The sequence below is a fragment of the Lepisma saccharinum genome, chromosome 2, assembly GCF_977018435.1.
Source record: "Lepisma saccharinum chromosome 2, izLepSacc3.1, whole genome shotgun sequence".
Lineage (NCBI taxonomy): Eukaryota > Metazoa > Arthropoda > Insecta > Zygentoma > Lepismatidae > Lepisma > Lepisma saccharinum.
In genome coordinates, this window is record NC_139230.1 from 35,188,898 (window position 1) to 35,206,051 (window position 17,154).

Consider the following 17,154-nt stretch of genomic DNA (forward strand, 5'->3'; position numbering starts at 1 on the left):
ATGTTCAAAGTGCTGCATCTTTGTCGAAGGTTAACTTCTTGCAATCTAAAAATGTCCTCTTTTTTTAAAGTTTGTCATCTGGTAACCCTAAAGTTGTCGTATATTATTTTTTAAATTCTTTGAAAGACAGTCTATATAATACACAGGATAAGCAACAGGGTTGCCATTTTGCCTGGGTCATTTCGAAAAGACCCAACCCAGGTGTTTTTTTTAGATAAAACCCAAAAAACCTAGGCAAAACTGGGTTTTATTGGGATTTTTCCAGGTTATGTTTATAAATATATATATTTTAAAAACTAAATAATTTTTTTCCTGATAGTGATATATTGGAACATTAAATTTGTATTGTTTTAGATCATTGAATCAAAAACTATTTAATATTTTCTGTTAATATAGTTAAGAATTGACAATCAAGGTCTCACACCTTGAAATGATTAAACTAAAAACATATATAACAGAGTCCTGGCCTACCTACCGACTGTCGGTCACACTCTTTTCTGATCCTACTCTGAGGTGGGGGATCATCCAACCAGTTACGGGGTGACATGTGGTCAGCACAACGAACCCCCAGTTGTCATTGTAGGTTTTCGTGACGGGGTTAGGTTACTAATTCGTAGCTCCACAATTTAATCATGATGGAGTGTGTTCACCAGTCTCATACACAGGCTGAAATCTCAGGAGAAAAGCTGTTACGTTTTCCCAAGGAGACTCAAAACTGCACGTGTCCCATAGGCGGAGCCCAAAGCATGACTGCACAGCCACAGTGCAGAACAAATTATTAAATTATCTAAAATATTATGTTCTGAAAAATTTGACCAACAGTTTGATTCTACTCTTCCTGGATGGCGTAACAGTTAATACTTCTGTGATTAGTTCCCTGGGTTGCACATTGCAGTACTATACTAATACTTGATAGTTGTGGTGGTTTAGTCAATGTCAGTGGCAGAGTGGTTAGCACAGCATCCTGCAATGCCAAGGGTCCTGGGTTCGAATCCTGGTTTGGACGTGGATATTTGTGTTTGTCCCAATGAGAATACAGAGAAAATTGATGTGTGTGAAAATTGAGAAAATAGAGAGAAAAAAAGGGATACCACTGCTTAGGGGTATTACTTTTATTACAAATGTAAAACAAAAAAAGTAGGCAGGCTGTCTGACTGCCATGCACAAGACCCAGGTTCGAATCTTGGAGTGGGTGATCTAAGGTCAGAATTTTTCTGGTCTTGTCCATGCATAAAACAGCTCTGGGACTCACCCAGCCTCAAATCAATGGTCCTGGGGGAGTTAACACAGCCGGAGTTTGGTTGTGATCACATCACCTCCAAAATGGCAGAGATCAAGAATATGTTGAGCTCTACCCCCATAACTCTGAATGTGCCTTCATGGCACGGTGCTATATGCATGGGGAGCATACGGTAGCTCCACACACCCTTTTAAATCTGCTTCAATACAGTTTGTTACAGTTGTCTTTTCCCACTATTTTTGTGAATGTTTCAAGTTTAAAATCTCCTCCGTGTATTAACCATGCCAAAATTATAAGGCTGACATATTTAATTGTCTTGGCTGATTTCATCCAAATGGAATACCATATCCATTTTCCAAAATGTCTGCTTGCTATAAAACTAATATTACCCATGGACAAAACATTAGTGACCCAAATTTGGATCCCAACATATATGTGCACTATATTTTTTAAAAAATATTTGTCACACCATAGCTTAAAAATGCCCTAAAATATTTAACTCTCTTTTCTTAAAGTACAAGAATGTAGTTTAGGCAGATATTTGAAAGTGTCATCAGAATTTGGAGCTACCTCAGAATATGAAAAATAAATATTTCATCCACCATCTTGAAATGCTTTCAACAAATGCAAATGCAAAATAAAATCATGGGTGTGTATATTTGTAACGTGAATTTCAGCTTAAAAACTGTAAATTTGCTACAGATATTGTGATCTCAAAACTTGTGAATTTCCCCCACCATTCCTAAACCACACACTATATTACAGAGTTTTTATTAAAAACTTCAAGCTCAAGTAATGTCCTAATGCAGCTGAGACTTGGTTTTCTTAATCTACGAAAATCTAACCTCAAATATTTGCATATCTTAAAAGCTCTCATAAGGCATATTAAATCAGTCTGTCGTCCACCATCTTTAAACAAAATTAAAAAAAAAATAATGACCCATGGCTCGACAGCCCTTGAAGGGCCTAGGCCGATCTCTCGACTGCCAGTCTCCCTTCCACAATCCTACCTAGAGGTGTGGAGATCTTCAACCAGTAATGGGGTGAAGTGAGGTCAGCACGTCGAACCCCCAGCCTTTATAGGAGATATCAGAGACCAGGTTACGCTACTCACTCATAGCTCCCAAATTTCCTCACGATGGTGGGTGGCCACCGGTCCTATGCACAGGCCGAGAACCCAGAGATTGAACCGAGGTGGACTCAAACCCATGCCATCCCGCAGTCGGAGCCGAAAGCACAATGCCTTAGACTGCACGGCCACGGAGGAGGACTCCATCTTTAACACTTAGAGTGCTAATCACGTATATATACAGAGTTCCCGAACTTCTCTAGTATTCGGATCACGTATATATACGGAGTTGAATTCAAAATTTATTTCAACGGTCATTTGTCGTACATTTACGGAATTAGCAATCCTGAGTAATGTTTGGACATCGTACTTCCTCATACTGCCACCAGATGGTGGGCAAATGCTCATAACAGTTCTGTTAGTGTCATTGTCTGATAGTGATATGCTTACTTCCCAGTGCCGGTGATTAGGGGGAGTGAGGGGGCAGTTGCCCCACCCCGAAATTTTTGCCATTTTTGCCCCTGCACTGTGCTAAATCTTATCTACAAAGGGAAATATACTGTCTTTGCCCCCCTAGTTTTGGTACCTTCCCCCCCAGTTTTGGGACACAATTGCTGCCATTGCATGTCATATATATTGTGTCAACTTTTTATTTTAGTACATTTCATATCATTTATGATGAAACGTCCAAGGTAGCCATGTAGTTATCAGTGGCGTAGCATGAGCATTTCGGATGGGAACGCCAAGTTAGAAGGAAGGGTAGGCCTTTTTTTTTTTTTTTGCTTAAGAGTTTACTTATGGAATTAGCCGACATATGTATTGTCTATTTAAAATCACAATCTCATTGTGTTTATTACATTAAGTCAGCCGGGTTCCGATAAAACATGATCCATGCTTGTTTTATGTTGTTTTATGTAGAAAATAAGATGCCTCAGTGTGCAACAAATGCTTGGAGCACTGGTGTTTAATACCATTTTTAATTAGATTGCTCAAGTTAGAAACACCGTACACCATTCGGAGTATTTTGCTCCACACGTAACACATGTGTAGCAAAACAGTATTTTATAATCAAGGAAACCTTTCGGCATGACGCAAGTAATTAAAAAACCTACCTGAATCACAAGCGCCTTTAGAACAACAGTAGACTTCATTGTTGTGGATGATGCAACTATTGATTGATTTGGTTTATTTTACTTCGCTTTCTACCACTTTTGGCTAATCGCAAATATGAATATGAGTGATGATATTGATGAAGAGACACTCACAAAGAACAAACATGCCTAGGCCGGGATTCGAAGCAGAAACCTCTGGCATCTTAGCACGCTGTGCAAAACACACTGACACGAAGGGGGGTGGATGATCCAACAATCGTACACTCTACTGACGTAACAGTGCCTATTAGTAGTAATTCAGAGTTTGACCACTGTTTATTGTATCTTGAGAATGCTGATAAACATTTTAAAATAATTTTGTCAAGAGATCATACGATGTTAAGAGTTTTGAAACGAATACTAAAGATTTCCACTGGCACAATATTAGGCAGTTAAATACTAACGAAAAAATATTTTTTTAAATAAATAGTTTTGTGGGTTAGGTGGTAGAGCAGCCACAGGCTGAACTTCTACCACGAGGACTTTATCAACTTGTTTGACAAAAACTTTTTTGATTTTTTAGTTTTTTAATGCACTTCACTGTTCTTGCGATAAATTACACAATGCAGTGGTCATTAAAGATACGTCAGTCAATATTGCATATTGTAGCATCACACAGCACGAGCAGAGGAACGAGCGCGAAAACCGGGTAGGAATTCTACTTCTGTCGTCTGCATCGGAAGTACAGCGCCTTGAATCGGAAGGCAGGAAAGGTCACATGGCCCCTAGAACCAATCAGGTGCTCCGTACGCCCGCGTAAGGCGAGAGCATTTCGCCCGTGCTGTAGAGATCCAAGCCACAAGGCCACAATCTTTCCCTCCTCCTCTCTGTCCACAGGCAGGCATGGTCCTGTACGCCAAACCTAGCCGGCGTCCGTCACAAGGAGAGCTGTTAGTGGAGCGTTGTAGACGGATCGCGAAAAATAGCTTTTATAATGCCATTATGCTCAAACATGTATATAATTAGTCACGTTTTACTTTATATTTACAGCATTTACGCATTTTTAAAATTTTAAATCGGGGAACGCCGGGCGTATGGGCGTATTAGGACGCTACGCTACTGGTGGTTATCATATATCAAAATAAAGAGGAAGAATCAAACTTTTCAACAGTGTATGATACATATATTTTACATTTTTAGTTTTTGAGAGATGATTTTTTAAAAAGTAATGAAAATGGTCAGCATTTCTTGGGACAGAAAGCGACTTAGAGGTCAGCACTGTAAGTGTTAAACATGGTGACAAATTTTTCTCAGATGTAATATGACACCAATCCTTTGTTATTTTGTAACTCTAAAAATTGCAACTGAAAGACTTTACATTTATGGCAAAATGAATGTATGCTATTTTACCACCACTCCTCTAATAAACTATGATGTATAATTTTAAAAGTTTTACTGCAAAATTGTGGACCGATGAATTATCTACAATGACTGAGTTTAGTTCCTTATACTCTGAAAATGCATTGTAGACAGTTTTGGGGAAAAAGAGAGCATGGTAAAGAGTGTGCGTGGAACATGACGAAAACTAGTTTTTCATTCACAGTCTTGAAACACATTGTTCAATTTCACTCACTTGTAATACCATTGCAGTCTGTCAATTTTCTAGCTGCAGAAACATGTTTTCATAGTCACTAAATATGAGGGGATATCAAAAAGTAATTGAGTAAATTTTTTACAGCCAAACGGAAAAGTATTCACAAAAACTGAAATCTACATTTGCAAGTACATGTATTTTGCCACCTTTCCACTAGATGGCAGGTGTTGCTACATCCCGTAGCGATGCACTTTACAAGTACACTTACCTTGTAAGCTCAGCAGAACATGATATAGACATCTCCGGGTTCGGGCTGAGTTACTATGTTCCTTCCCCTTTGATCCACTGGTGAAGTTCCATGAAGGCCTCGTGGATGTTTTCCTATTCCTGCTCTGAACTAAGTATAACAGCTTTTAAATAAAGAAAACCACAGTCTATTTTAATCTGGCTTTATTAGAATATTAAACACACTTGTATACTACATAATACAACCTAAAGACAGACAATTCCAACCGTTATCTGTGCGAGATACGTACGTGAAAATGCCCGCAATGCGAAGCAGCTCTTGCTTCACGAGATCTCACCGAAAAACTGTTAGGCAATCTCTGGGAAACAGTTACACCTTCCCACTGCTACAGTGGTACCAGGCACAACAACTTTTATATTACCAGAAATTGGATATGTTTGAACAGTAAAATATTAGAAGTATACATTCATCTGGCACAGTGAATTTTTATATGCCATGGCAACAATGCAAGCAGGAACGCGTGATCATCTACTCAACAAAAGAATTTAAACAAATCAACAATGCAATTTGAAATAATGCGGAATAGAATAGCGTCTGCAAAAACATGAACTACAAATGAATATAAGGAATTTAACTTAGAAATTAATAACTTCGGGTTCAATTCACTGATCAAAATGAAACTTATATATATAATGGATAAAAGCAAGGAGGGCCAAAAGGGCTAAGTAAAAATCAAAGAAGGTAAAAGGAAACACTTACCAGACAGTAGAAATATTCAAAATTTTTGCTAATTTCATAGCATCATCGGTGTCTATTTCTCCTCACACTGATGATGCTATGAAATTAGCAAAAATTTTGAATTTTTCTACTGTCTGGTGAGTGTTTCCTTTTACCTTCTTTGATTTATATATATATATATATATATGAATTATTAACTGTATAATAAGTGCAACCATAATAAGCATGAGATAATGATGATGATGATAATAATAATAATAATAATAATAATATAAAACCACAAAGTAATGGCCAACTCGAGGTCATTACAGTGTGTGCACCTCGCACACGCCGAGAGGCAGTTGTTTCAAAATGGCAGCTATGCTTGAAACATTCAACACAGCTGAGCTGGGAAGTGTGATTCGGTTTCTGTTGTCAAAGGGACAGAAACTACCTGAAATCTATCGTGAGTTGTGTGCAGTGCATGGTGACACGTGCATGACATTCACAAATGTCTGTAACTGGTGTGCAAAGTTCAACACAGGGCGTGTAAATGTCTTCAATGAACCCCGTTCTGGATAGCCTCGCACATCCCACACACAAGAGCAATGTAGAGCTCCTAACCACAAATAACATTTATCCTACATGGGCAAGCAACCCATTACGTTCAATCAATGCATTGAACTAAAGGGAGGGGCCACTGTCTTAGTGCAAGGCATTGGAAAGAAAACAGAACATTTGCACACATACTAAATTTTGAGAAATGAAATGAAGCATTTGAAAAGTGTTTGATTTAATTATACCACAATTAACTTTATTATACATTCACGACATTTCAATAAAATGTACTCAATTTTCCTTTCTAATGTTTTATACATAGAAAAAATTATTGTAAAAGTTGATCGTCACAGGTGAAACTATGTGGCTTGCCCACATACGGAAGTGACTGATATCTAAAGTGATACCACATTTCAAAATTGTAAGATTTGTTAATTCAATGCTTTATCTAAATATTTCAGACCCTTGTGATTTTTTGTTTCTTGGAGATATATTCATATTATTTCTGTTAAAAGTGTATTTCTAGCATGATTTGAGAAAAATATCCTGAAAAAAAAAACACTGTGACTTGTAGCACATTAATTATTTTGAGTATTATAAGCTTGGCTAAGCCTTTATTTTACAAGTTTTCTCAAACTGTTGACAATTCTAGAACCTCACAATTATCTAAAGCAATAATTTACAACATTTTCTGAAAATAACGACATTTTGAGTTGGTTTTTTCGAGGTGGAGTTTTCTGAAAAAAACCACATGGGGAAAACTGGGTTGGGCCCACCTGGGTCAACCCTGATAAGCAATACAAAAGTATTCTGAACACTAAAAAGAAAAACAGCAGCAACCTGTTGCTGCAAACACACGCTCTGTATGATTGATGCAAATCAACTCTTATGCACTTCCAAAAGGACACTAGACCACAGCAGAAGACTTTCTCCTACCCCTAAAATTTGCAAATGGACCGGTCCTTCCCTCTCCCCTTGTTTGGGGATCTTCTTGTAAGCTGACTGCTGTACTGTGGTGTACAGTGGATTTTTAGTAACCATCAATTGAAAGACTAATAAATTTGACAAAATGAAGACTTAAAATTCTGGTGGAAGGAAATCTCAGTTGTTGGATGTCGATTAGTCTTATCTGCACATAAATGGACTTCAAACAAACTTCACTAAAGCAGAGAAGTGGTGCATGAACAAAATAGGGTTACTAATAAGGTGTTTCGTGTTTTTGTGTCGCAGAAACAAAGATTAAAAGCATTGCAATGATTTTTAAATGTGAATGCAGGCTGTGATGTGAAGAAAATATAGAATGTGAGGAACATAATATTAGTGCAACATTGCAAAATAATCTTAAATTACTATCAATTGACCATCCAAATTGTTGTAGGATGATTCACTAAACACTGAAAACATTGTACACACCTTGGTGCTGTGTAAGTTAGTAGTCCAATATTCCAATATTAAGTTCACTTGGATTCCTCGAAGATAAATTCTAAAATTGGAACACTTACATGTTGGAGAATTAAGAAATAAAAATATGTATTCATAGGAAGTTTAAAACATGTGGTTTCTATGGAAAATGAAGTGAACTTGGTGAATAATTTGCCTTGCTTTATCACTTGCCAAGGTTAGAATTTTTTTTAATACTACAAAGTTGGAATGTGGCATGTGCCAATTTTTAACAGAAAAGAAGCCTTGAATAAATATGCATATGGAATTTTAAATCGCTGTGTATTCTTTCCAAGTACCACAAGTTCTGGCATGCATCTAGAATTATATTTCAGGAAGGATCCATACCAAGTGTCTTACATGTACGAGGCACATCCAGAAAGTAAGTTTCCCTATTTTTTTCCCGTGAAAGTAAACATAATGAGCCGTGTAAATTGCGCATGCGCAGCAGAGCTAAGACGTATCAATCATATGCCAGGTGGACAGATCCCGCCCGGCGCCAGTAGCGAGGCAGCAGTGGTCCAAAGTGGAAGCTCGTATTCCTTCTCCCGCCGCATGCCAGTAGCAAGGCAGCAGTGGTCCAAAATGGAAGCTCGTATTCCTTCTCCCGCCACATGCGAGGTTCGGTCGGTGATAAAGTTCCTGAATGCACAAAGCATTGCGCCAATTGACATTCATCGTCAGCTCTGTGAGGTCTATGGGCCCAACATTATGAGTAAGTAAGCAGATGGTGTGTCGCTTGTGTCGGCAGTTTTCGGAAGGTTGTCAAAGTGTCCATGATGAAGAGCGCAGTGGGCGTCCGTCCCTCATCACTGATGATCTGGTTGAGCTGGTGCGGCAGCGCATCGTAGAGAACCGTCGCTTCACGATTACGGAGTTGAGTAGCCTTTTTCCGCAGATATCGCGATCCCTGTTGCATGAGATTGTCACGCAGCGCCTGCTGTTCAAAAAATTGTGTGCCAGGTGGGTGCCGAAAAACCTGACATCCGAAACGTTCAGGAGGAGCACTGACATTCCTGCAATGGTACCATGATGACGGCGATGATTTCCTCGACAGGATCGTCACGGGCGATGAGACGTGGATTTCGCACTTCACCCCAGAAACCAAGCAGCAGTCAATGCATTGGCGGCATAGTGGATCTCCGGTCAAGAAGAAATTCAAACAGACGCTGTCGGTACAGAAAGTGATGTGCACCGTGTTTTGGGACAGGAAGGGCATTTTGCTCATTGACTTCCTCCCCAGAGGTGAAACTGTGAACGCTGACCATTACTGTGAAACACTAAGGAAATTGCGATGTGCCATTCAAAACAAGAGGCGTGGCATGCTTACTGCAGGTGTTCTGTTCCTCCATGACAATGCTCGTCCACATACGGCTCGGCGCACAGCAGCTGTTTTGACGGAATTTGGCTGGGAGTTGTTTGATGATCCACCTTACAGTCCTGATCTGGCTCCCAGCGATTTTCACGTTTTCTTGCACCTCAAGAAATTGCTGTCCTCCGGTGAGCGTTTTGGCAACGATGAAGAGCTGAAGACGTCTGTCACACGCTGGTTCCATTCACAGGCGGCAGAGTTCTACGACAGTGGGATCCAAAAGTTGATACCACGATACGACAAGTGTCTCAATTCTGGTGATTGCTATGTTGAAAAATAGCTGAACCTTTGCTGTACCTGTTGCCAATAAATGGTTTCCTGAAACTGTTGGATTTTTTTTAAAAAAAAATAGGGAAACTTACTTTCTGGATGCGCCTCGTAATAGTAATAAAGTTTATAATTAACAGGTTAATATCGCCAGAGATCCCGGGTTCAAATCCTGGCCTTGGCATGGTTTTTTTGTGAGTGTCTTTTCATCAATTTCATTGTATCATCACTCATTCTCATCTTTGCGATTAGCCAAAAATGCAGAAAAGTGAAGTAAAATAATCGAATCAACAACAACAGGTTAATACAAGGGTCATCCAGAAAGAAAGGAATGTTTTGGTGTAAAACAGAAACGACCAATGATGTGTAAAAAAAATTATGGTACAGAAACTACATACCTTACTCCACTTTTTTACATATTGGCCATGCCCGTTCAGGCACTTATCATAGCATGACATCACTGCATATTTTAAAATTTAGCTAGCAGCGGTGCAACATTTATAATAGCACATTTATTATTTTGATTTAATGATACATATGCTACAGAAAGCACACAAACATTAGAAAACACATGTTGTACTCATTATTTAAAAGAAAAATAGAACTGAATTTAAAAATTACTTTTACACACCGTGGTGACCAGGTGCCCTGTATTTTCCTACCCCTGAATATATATATATATACGTGAAATTTTGTATTTCCGCTTTGCACAATTTAATGGTTATTTCTGATTAATTTTGAAGGCTCACTAAGGGTACGGTGTCTCCGCTCCAGACTGAGCCTTCAAAATTAAATCCTAAATATCCATTAAATTGTGCAACACGGAAGTACGAAATTTCATGTAAATAATACAATTATTTATTTAGAAGAAACCAAATTTTTCAATTTCAACTAGAATTTTTCTGCTTTCATGCTTCTTCTATTGGTAATAAGACTAGTGTAGGAATCACAATGTATTTTATTCAGGTAATGAAATGGGCATTTATATTCCAGGATGCAAGAGCGAAACAACAAGAAGGTCTTCCTACCATCTACTTCATTACTCCAACATATCCGAGAAGAGAGCAAGCGGCTGAATTGATAAGACTGGGCCAGACACTGATGCACATATCTAATATTCATTGGATAGTTGCAGATGACAACAGAAGATGTAATAACATGGTTGTACAGCTCTTGAAGAAATTTGGTAATTATTTTGAAGAAATCAGTAAAAATATTACAGTTTGCTTTGAACTTCTTTTTTTTCTTCATCTCCATTCCCCTTTTATTGTGAGGCATTGGATTTCTTCATTCAATTCTAATATGATGATCAATCCAAACCAGGTTTTTCGATTTCTGATGATTACTTGGTTGACCTCTCTCTTTCTTGCTTTCTGACCGAGCCTCTAGGATCTGTTTAAGGGGTAGAGTGACAGTTCCGCTCAAGTATAATTCTGTGTGTTGTCCTGTGTTTTATCCTTGTGTGTGCTGAGTGCCCCTTTACAGCCTCAGCTTTTAATCGAAGTCAGAATGTTTTAATATTTTAGTTAACGATATTACAGTTATTTTAGTTGTGGCAAGGGGCTGGTCCCCATATAACGTGACGGGAGCAAAATAGCCTTTTAAGTGCTGATGCACCCAAAAATTTAAATTCAAAAATTCAAATTTAAAAAAAAAAAAAAACAGCTGGAGAAGAGAGTATGAATTTCTCTCCATGTTGCAAGTGGAAACAGTTTTTAAGTTGATTATTTAGCTAGACACGATGTTTGAAAAGTATGATGAATAAGTATTTACAGAATCCCATGTATATCTTGTGGGGAATCAGCTTCAAGTTACGGCTAATCAAATGGGAGTTTCGGCTTTTCCGATGACCAAGAAATTGTTTAACATGTCCTTTTTCCATCCACATACTTTTCTATGCCATTGGATGTTTGATATTCCCGAGAGAACGAATAAAATAATGCTCCCATAAATGTAATGCATTTCTCCTTGTCTCCTATGGCCATCCTGACAATGTAGCCAAACCTGATAAAAGAGCTGAATTTCACCTTAAATGGAGTTAAAGTTGACTTTCAAGGAGCTAGATATGAAGGCTGAATAAAGTGCTTCCTAGGGTAATTTTAGGTGTCAAAGGGGGCTGCTATTTCCATTAGCTTTAAAGTGATGACAATTTATTCTTAGTTTTTACCATCTAGATTTGGCAGCCTCGCCTATCTCAGTAGTCCACTGATGGTCATATGAATTTGAAAATAAAGGATTCCTGGATAACAATATTATGTCATCTTCACGTCAGCCATGACACTAGAGAAAAGTAGCTGGGGAGGTAAGAGGAGATGAGGTGATGCAGCCAATGTAACAATATCACGTACAAAATGTATACTCACAGAAAAAGTTGGTCTATGTGGGCCAGACTCAGTGATGATGACATTGTGGGGCAGGGGGGCACCCCAGTTCACAACCAAATGAGTGCATGAAAGAGCCAGATCTGGCTCCAAAAGATCTAAGTTGGCAACAGTGCTCCACAGCCACTGCGGAGGGAAGAACTTTGCAAAAAACCTTCCTACATGCCCTTAGCTTAAATGATGCTCCTCCATTGTAGTAACACATCCAAACCATTGCAATGCATTCCTCTGAACCATATCAATCACTTAATGGGTTTTGTTTTAACTGATCCCTAATGGTGGTGTTTCTGATCATGTCGCTTGTTACCTTTCCTACTGCTCATTGTGGGAACCTTGTACTGTGAACACAATTGTGTTGAAATGAATACATAGGTAATAGGCTAATCTTTAGCAGATGCGAGAGATTTTCAAGTTCATTTTTCAAATAAATCTTAGAAAGCAAACTAGGTACTACAGAGAGATGAAGCTGGTTTTGTTTTTTGCGGAAAAACCAAGTGAAATATTTTCATTGTCTACCCCATAGCATAGTTGATGATGATGACCTGAATATATTCATTTGGCTATTCAATATGGTCCGACCAAATCAGTTACTTTTGTAGGTGGGATGTCAAAATTTTACTTCTTGTTAAAGTCATTCCTGTTCTTTCCAGAATACCAAACATCAACATCAACACACTAGGACAAACAGTTCTCATTCAGTATGATTTTTTGTATCATCATATTTTTAGAAGCTCATGCTTTTAAATTCAAATCAATAAAAGAAAGAAGCTCTCAACAAACCTACAATATTCACATTGCATTGAAATTCAAGTGTATCATACCTCCATATGTATGCAAACAAAAAATTAAAACAGACATGAATATGAAGAGTTGCTTACAAGAAATGATGAGAATCTTTGGGACAAGCCAGCAGTTAAAGGTCAAGGACAGATAAATTAAGTAATTGCTGTAAGAAATTGCTTGCTACTTATCGTTCCACCAACATTTTGGTCTTACCTTTGACCTTTCTCCTACGCCTTATCCAGTGTATGCTCTCTCTGTTGCTGACTTGTTGCTAACTTACTGCAAGTTAATATTGCTGACTTTGCCCTTTCACCAGAAATCTGATGTTGCCATGTTACTCAGTTTCCAAGTGTGACATTATCTACCAAATAACACCAACATTGGCCATTCAGTAACACATAAATTGCCATCTGGGAGAGCCAGCCTTGAATCAATGGGTAAGGGAGGGAAGGCAAAGGTGGCCATATTACCCTACCTTCACACCCACTATGTGTCTTCATAACATGGTGATATACACAGTGGATAGTTTTACCTTTCAGCATGAACATGCCGTGACATAAACACCTCAGCACAGTGTGAGAGGAACAATGATGTAGATACATTGCTATATCAGGTCCCAGGGGTAACCAAACCATTGTCTGCAAGCCATGTGTGGCCCTTCAGCATACAATGTGCAGCCCTGTGGAAATATGTTGCTAGCATTATATTTACATAATTAATGCCTACTGTGTAGAGTTAATGCTAGCACCTAGCTACAATATAGCCTGGTAGGTATTTGCAATTAACTTGATAAATGTAACATTAAGCATCCGATAGATATTTGACCGGTTTCAAACTATAGGGTATATGCTCATAATTGATGAGTTTGAACTTTCAGATTTTGTGGAAAATTATGCATCCATATCTAAGCAGTCACATGACCTCCACTGAGTTTGAAATTGCAAAGTTGAATTCAATATGTCTGCTTCCAAAATTGTGGAGAAGTATGGTAACATTTGAAGGTGCAGCAATGGTCTAATACATAATAATACCTTGATGATTTTCACTCTATGCTTTTGAAAGATGTTTAGGTAGTTCCAAAATGTTGAGAGAGAGAAGCATAACAAAATGTCAAAATTATGCCCTCAAGAATTCAGATTAATTATTGAAATATCAGGCAGTTTTACAGGTACACCAATATTCTGATACTGATGGAATGACAATTAATTTGTCTCCGGTGACTGCAGATTTTATTTTTGAGCATCAGTCTTAATTTAATGGCTTTTAGGATTCTTTTATATGTACAATATATATAGAGCTACAAATATGTTCTCTTGTTATGTACTTGTGACACTGTTGCCAATCGTTATGACTCCAAAGTTATCTTTAGTTTCTTTTTTCCCCTTTAAAAGGCTTGCATCTCTTTCTCCCATTTTTATCATCACTAGAAATTGTTGGTGCAACCAAGTCATCATAACTAATTGTGTGCAAGTAGAAAGCTAGCCAATTATTCGAAAAGAAAAAAATATAATAATAATCATGTTCAGTAATTGGAAAATCTAAAGTCAAAAACTATTTTCACCATCAGTTGTGTGAGATGGTGCCAGTTGCAAATTCAGTCATCTCATGTGCCCTACCCTTTGATATTCTGTTTTGTCATGATGGATATATTTTTATGCATGTAGTACATGCTGTCACTGTTCAAATCTGGCAATGTTTTTTTAAGGTGCCATATGAGTTGAACATGTTCATTGCTGCTTGTGGTCTTCCTTGGTATATATTTCTAGTAGTCTGGAGCAGAGGTATGAGTCCAGACTAATTCATTGGTGCCCTATGTAAATTATTTTTCGCAGATCAGTAATGACCTGAATAACAATTTTATCATCATGCATACACTTGATTGAATGTTATAGGTCATGTGCAAGTATAAATGCGGTATCTAAATATGCAGGAATACTACATTTATAAAACAGACAAAGTACTGGTTTCTGTTAGTTTTGTGTATATATTTAACCATCTTTCTTGAAATATCAGTATTTTGTCTGTAAGTGTTATTTTCATGTAGCGTACTCTCTGTACTTACACATGGGATGTTATGTCTTGTTTATAAGAAAACAGAAGCAAGTGAAGTAGATAAAAATGAGCACTTTCTTGCCATATTAAGTAAACAAAATATGTGTACTTCTATACATAGTGTTACATGTGTGTATGTTCTATTTAGTGATAATTATTTTACACAATGTTGATGAATATTAGAAGCCCAAAATAGAAGCTTTTACATTTATTTAGTGCTGAGCCAATACCAATGTCAGTGTATCTGTATCGGCCAATACCAGTGGTATTGGTATCAGAAAGTGTCGGTTGCAATTTATTTACTGATACCGGCCAATACTTTTCCAAGCTCTGCAAAAATGCCACGCAACACTTATGCAGAGACTAACTATCCTGGAAATTATTCACAAATTCAAAGTTTCTTCTTATTTTGCACCAGTTTTGTGTGAAAAATCTAAATTTTGTGATAAAATAACACATAACTTAATGTTGTGATGGAGTTTTTGAATATTTTAAAGCCAAAATCTTGGTAAGTTGATGCATAGTGGAATACCTGCACACTAACATTAATCAATATTTTGAACAACTTTTAACCTTTACCAGATGGCTGGTTTTGAATGAAACCTCCCAAATTACAGCATTGACTGGTTTCAATTGAAACCACCTCTACATGGCAGTAATTATTAACACATCATTGATTGATTGATTGAGTTTGTGTTTTAAGTCCACTTTATGCACAGTAAGGCTGATCGGGACTGGACCTACAAAAGTGGGATCTGAACCACTATGTGCCACCACCGGGTATCGAACGGGATTATTAACACATATCTTGAAAACTACACATATTTCAGTTCTGTTTTTTTTTTGTTCATTAGTATACATATGAAGGTATGACATACTCTAATTACAAAACAATACATGCATTGTTAGTAATATTAACAAGTGGAGGTTGAAAAAGTCCTCATAATATTATGGGATAGATATATAAAAATTGCTGTAACTCCTAAATCACTAGTATTTTTTTTTTGTTTTGAAAAATGTAAATTTTACATGTAATAATGAGTAAAAAGCAACACTTTAAACAACGTGTGACAAATAAGGCTCCAGAAGGGATCAGGGGGGAAATACGATTTTCGAAATTTGCTCCAACCACGTGTTATCAATTAATGTGCAATTTCTTGAAAACGACCACAATATTTCAGTTCTGTCTTTTTTGTTCATTAGTATACCTCTAAAGGTATTACATACTGAAATTACAAAACAATATATCCATTGTTACTATTGAAATTCCAGAATTTGTTTCCATGAAGAGGCAACACTGCCACTCTTATACATTATTATTTTTTCCACTTCTTGTAGGGGTTTGGGGAATAATGTATAAGAGCCAAAGTGTTGCCAGCTTATGGATACGATATCTGGACTTACACTTATAGCGCTGCCTGTATGGAACACTGGATGGACAAAATTTGGAGAGAAGCATGACCATATGTAATTGCCATCCCCCAATTTTAAAAAAATAAAATAAAATTTGGGCTTTGCTTCTGGGTCTCTTAATTGTCAGTTGTTAAAATGTTCTTTTGTTCTCATTATTACATGTAAAAGTGAAATGTATCAGAACAAAGCAGTGGTTGAGGATTTATAGCCCTTTTTATAATATTTATCCAATGATGCTCAGAAGAAAACAAAGGACTTTTCCAAACTCCGCTTGTTAATAATAGTAACAAGTAATTGTAATTTGAGTATATCATACCTTCATATGTCCCCCTCCATGTAGGACTGCCTTGACGGGGCGAGGGGGCTTAGTAGGGAGGTCAATTTCATCTCATCATTTCACCCATTCTTCATATCCATATCTCACGTTTTTCACCATTCCATCACGTCATTCATCTCCATATCGTTGACCTCTCTCTAAGAAACTAAGGTAGGGAGGTCATTTTCATGTCATCATTTCACTCATTCTTCACATCCATATCTCACGTTTTCACCATTCCATCACGTCATTCATCTCCATATCTTTGACCTCCCTATAACTAAGGGTCCTGCTAGAGGAGACAACCTCGATAAAAAACCCCTATCCCAAGGTGTGAGTTGCACGTGCCGATGGGACAGTGTTGGCTGCAGGGGTAGGTGCAGTCGCGAACGTGGCCTCGGGGATTTCGGTTTGGTCCTCGAGTAGCCTCCATTTTTGGGGGTAGGCCTTCCTCGGCATAGAGGGCATGTCGAGGCGACAATTTATGGACCCTCCACTTAAAAATCTTAGTTTATGGGAACTAAATCACCTTTTAACGGGGGGAAACCCTCAAAGCGTCGGAGGCCTTTGAGCCCGACGAGTTTATTGGAAAAGACAGGGAACGTCACGTCAGT

At 37.8% G+C, this 17,154-nt stretch overlaps 1 protein-coding gene across 1 annotated transcript in view; it reads left to right on the forward strand.

Moving 5' to 3' along the window:
- The window catches only part of GlcAT-S (Glucuronyltransferase S), a 48,245-nt gene that overhangs the window by 13,732 nt on the left and 17,359 nt on the right, over positions 1-17,154 (forward strand). The window contains exon 3 of the mRNA XM_083117260.1: positions 10,589-10,781. Coding sequence (XP_082973386.1) covers positions 10,589-10,781 — 193 coding nt within the window. The remainder of the gene's footprint in view (positions 1-10,588; positions 10,782-17,154) is intronic.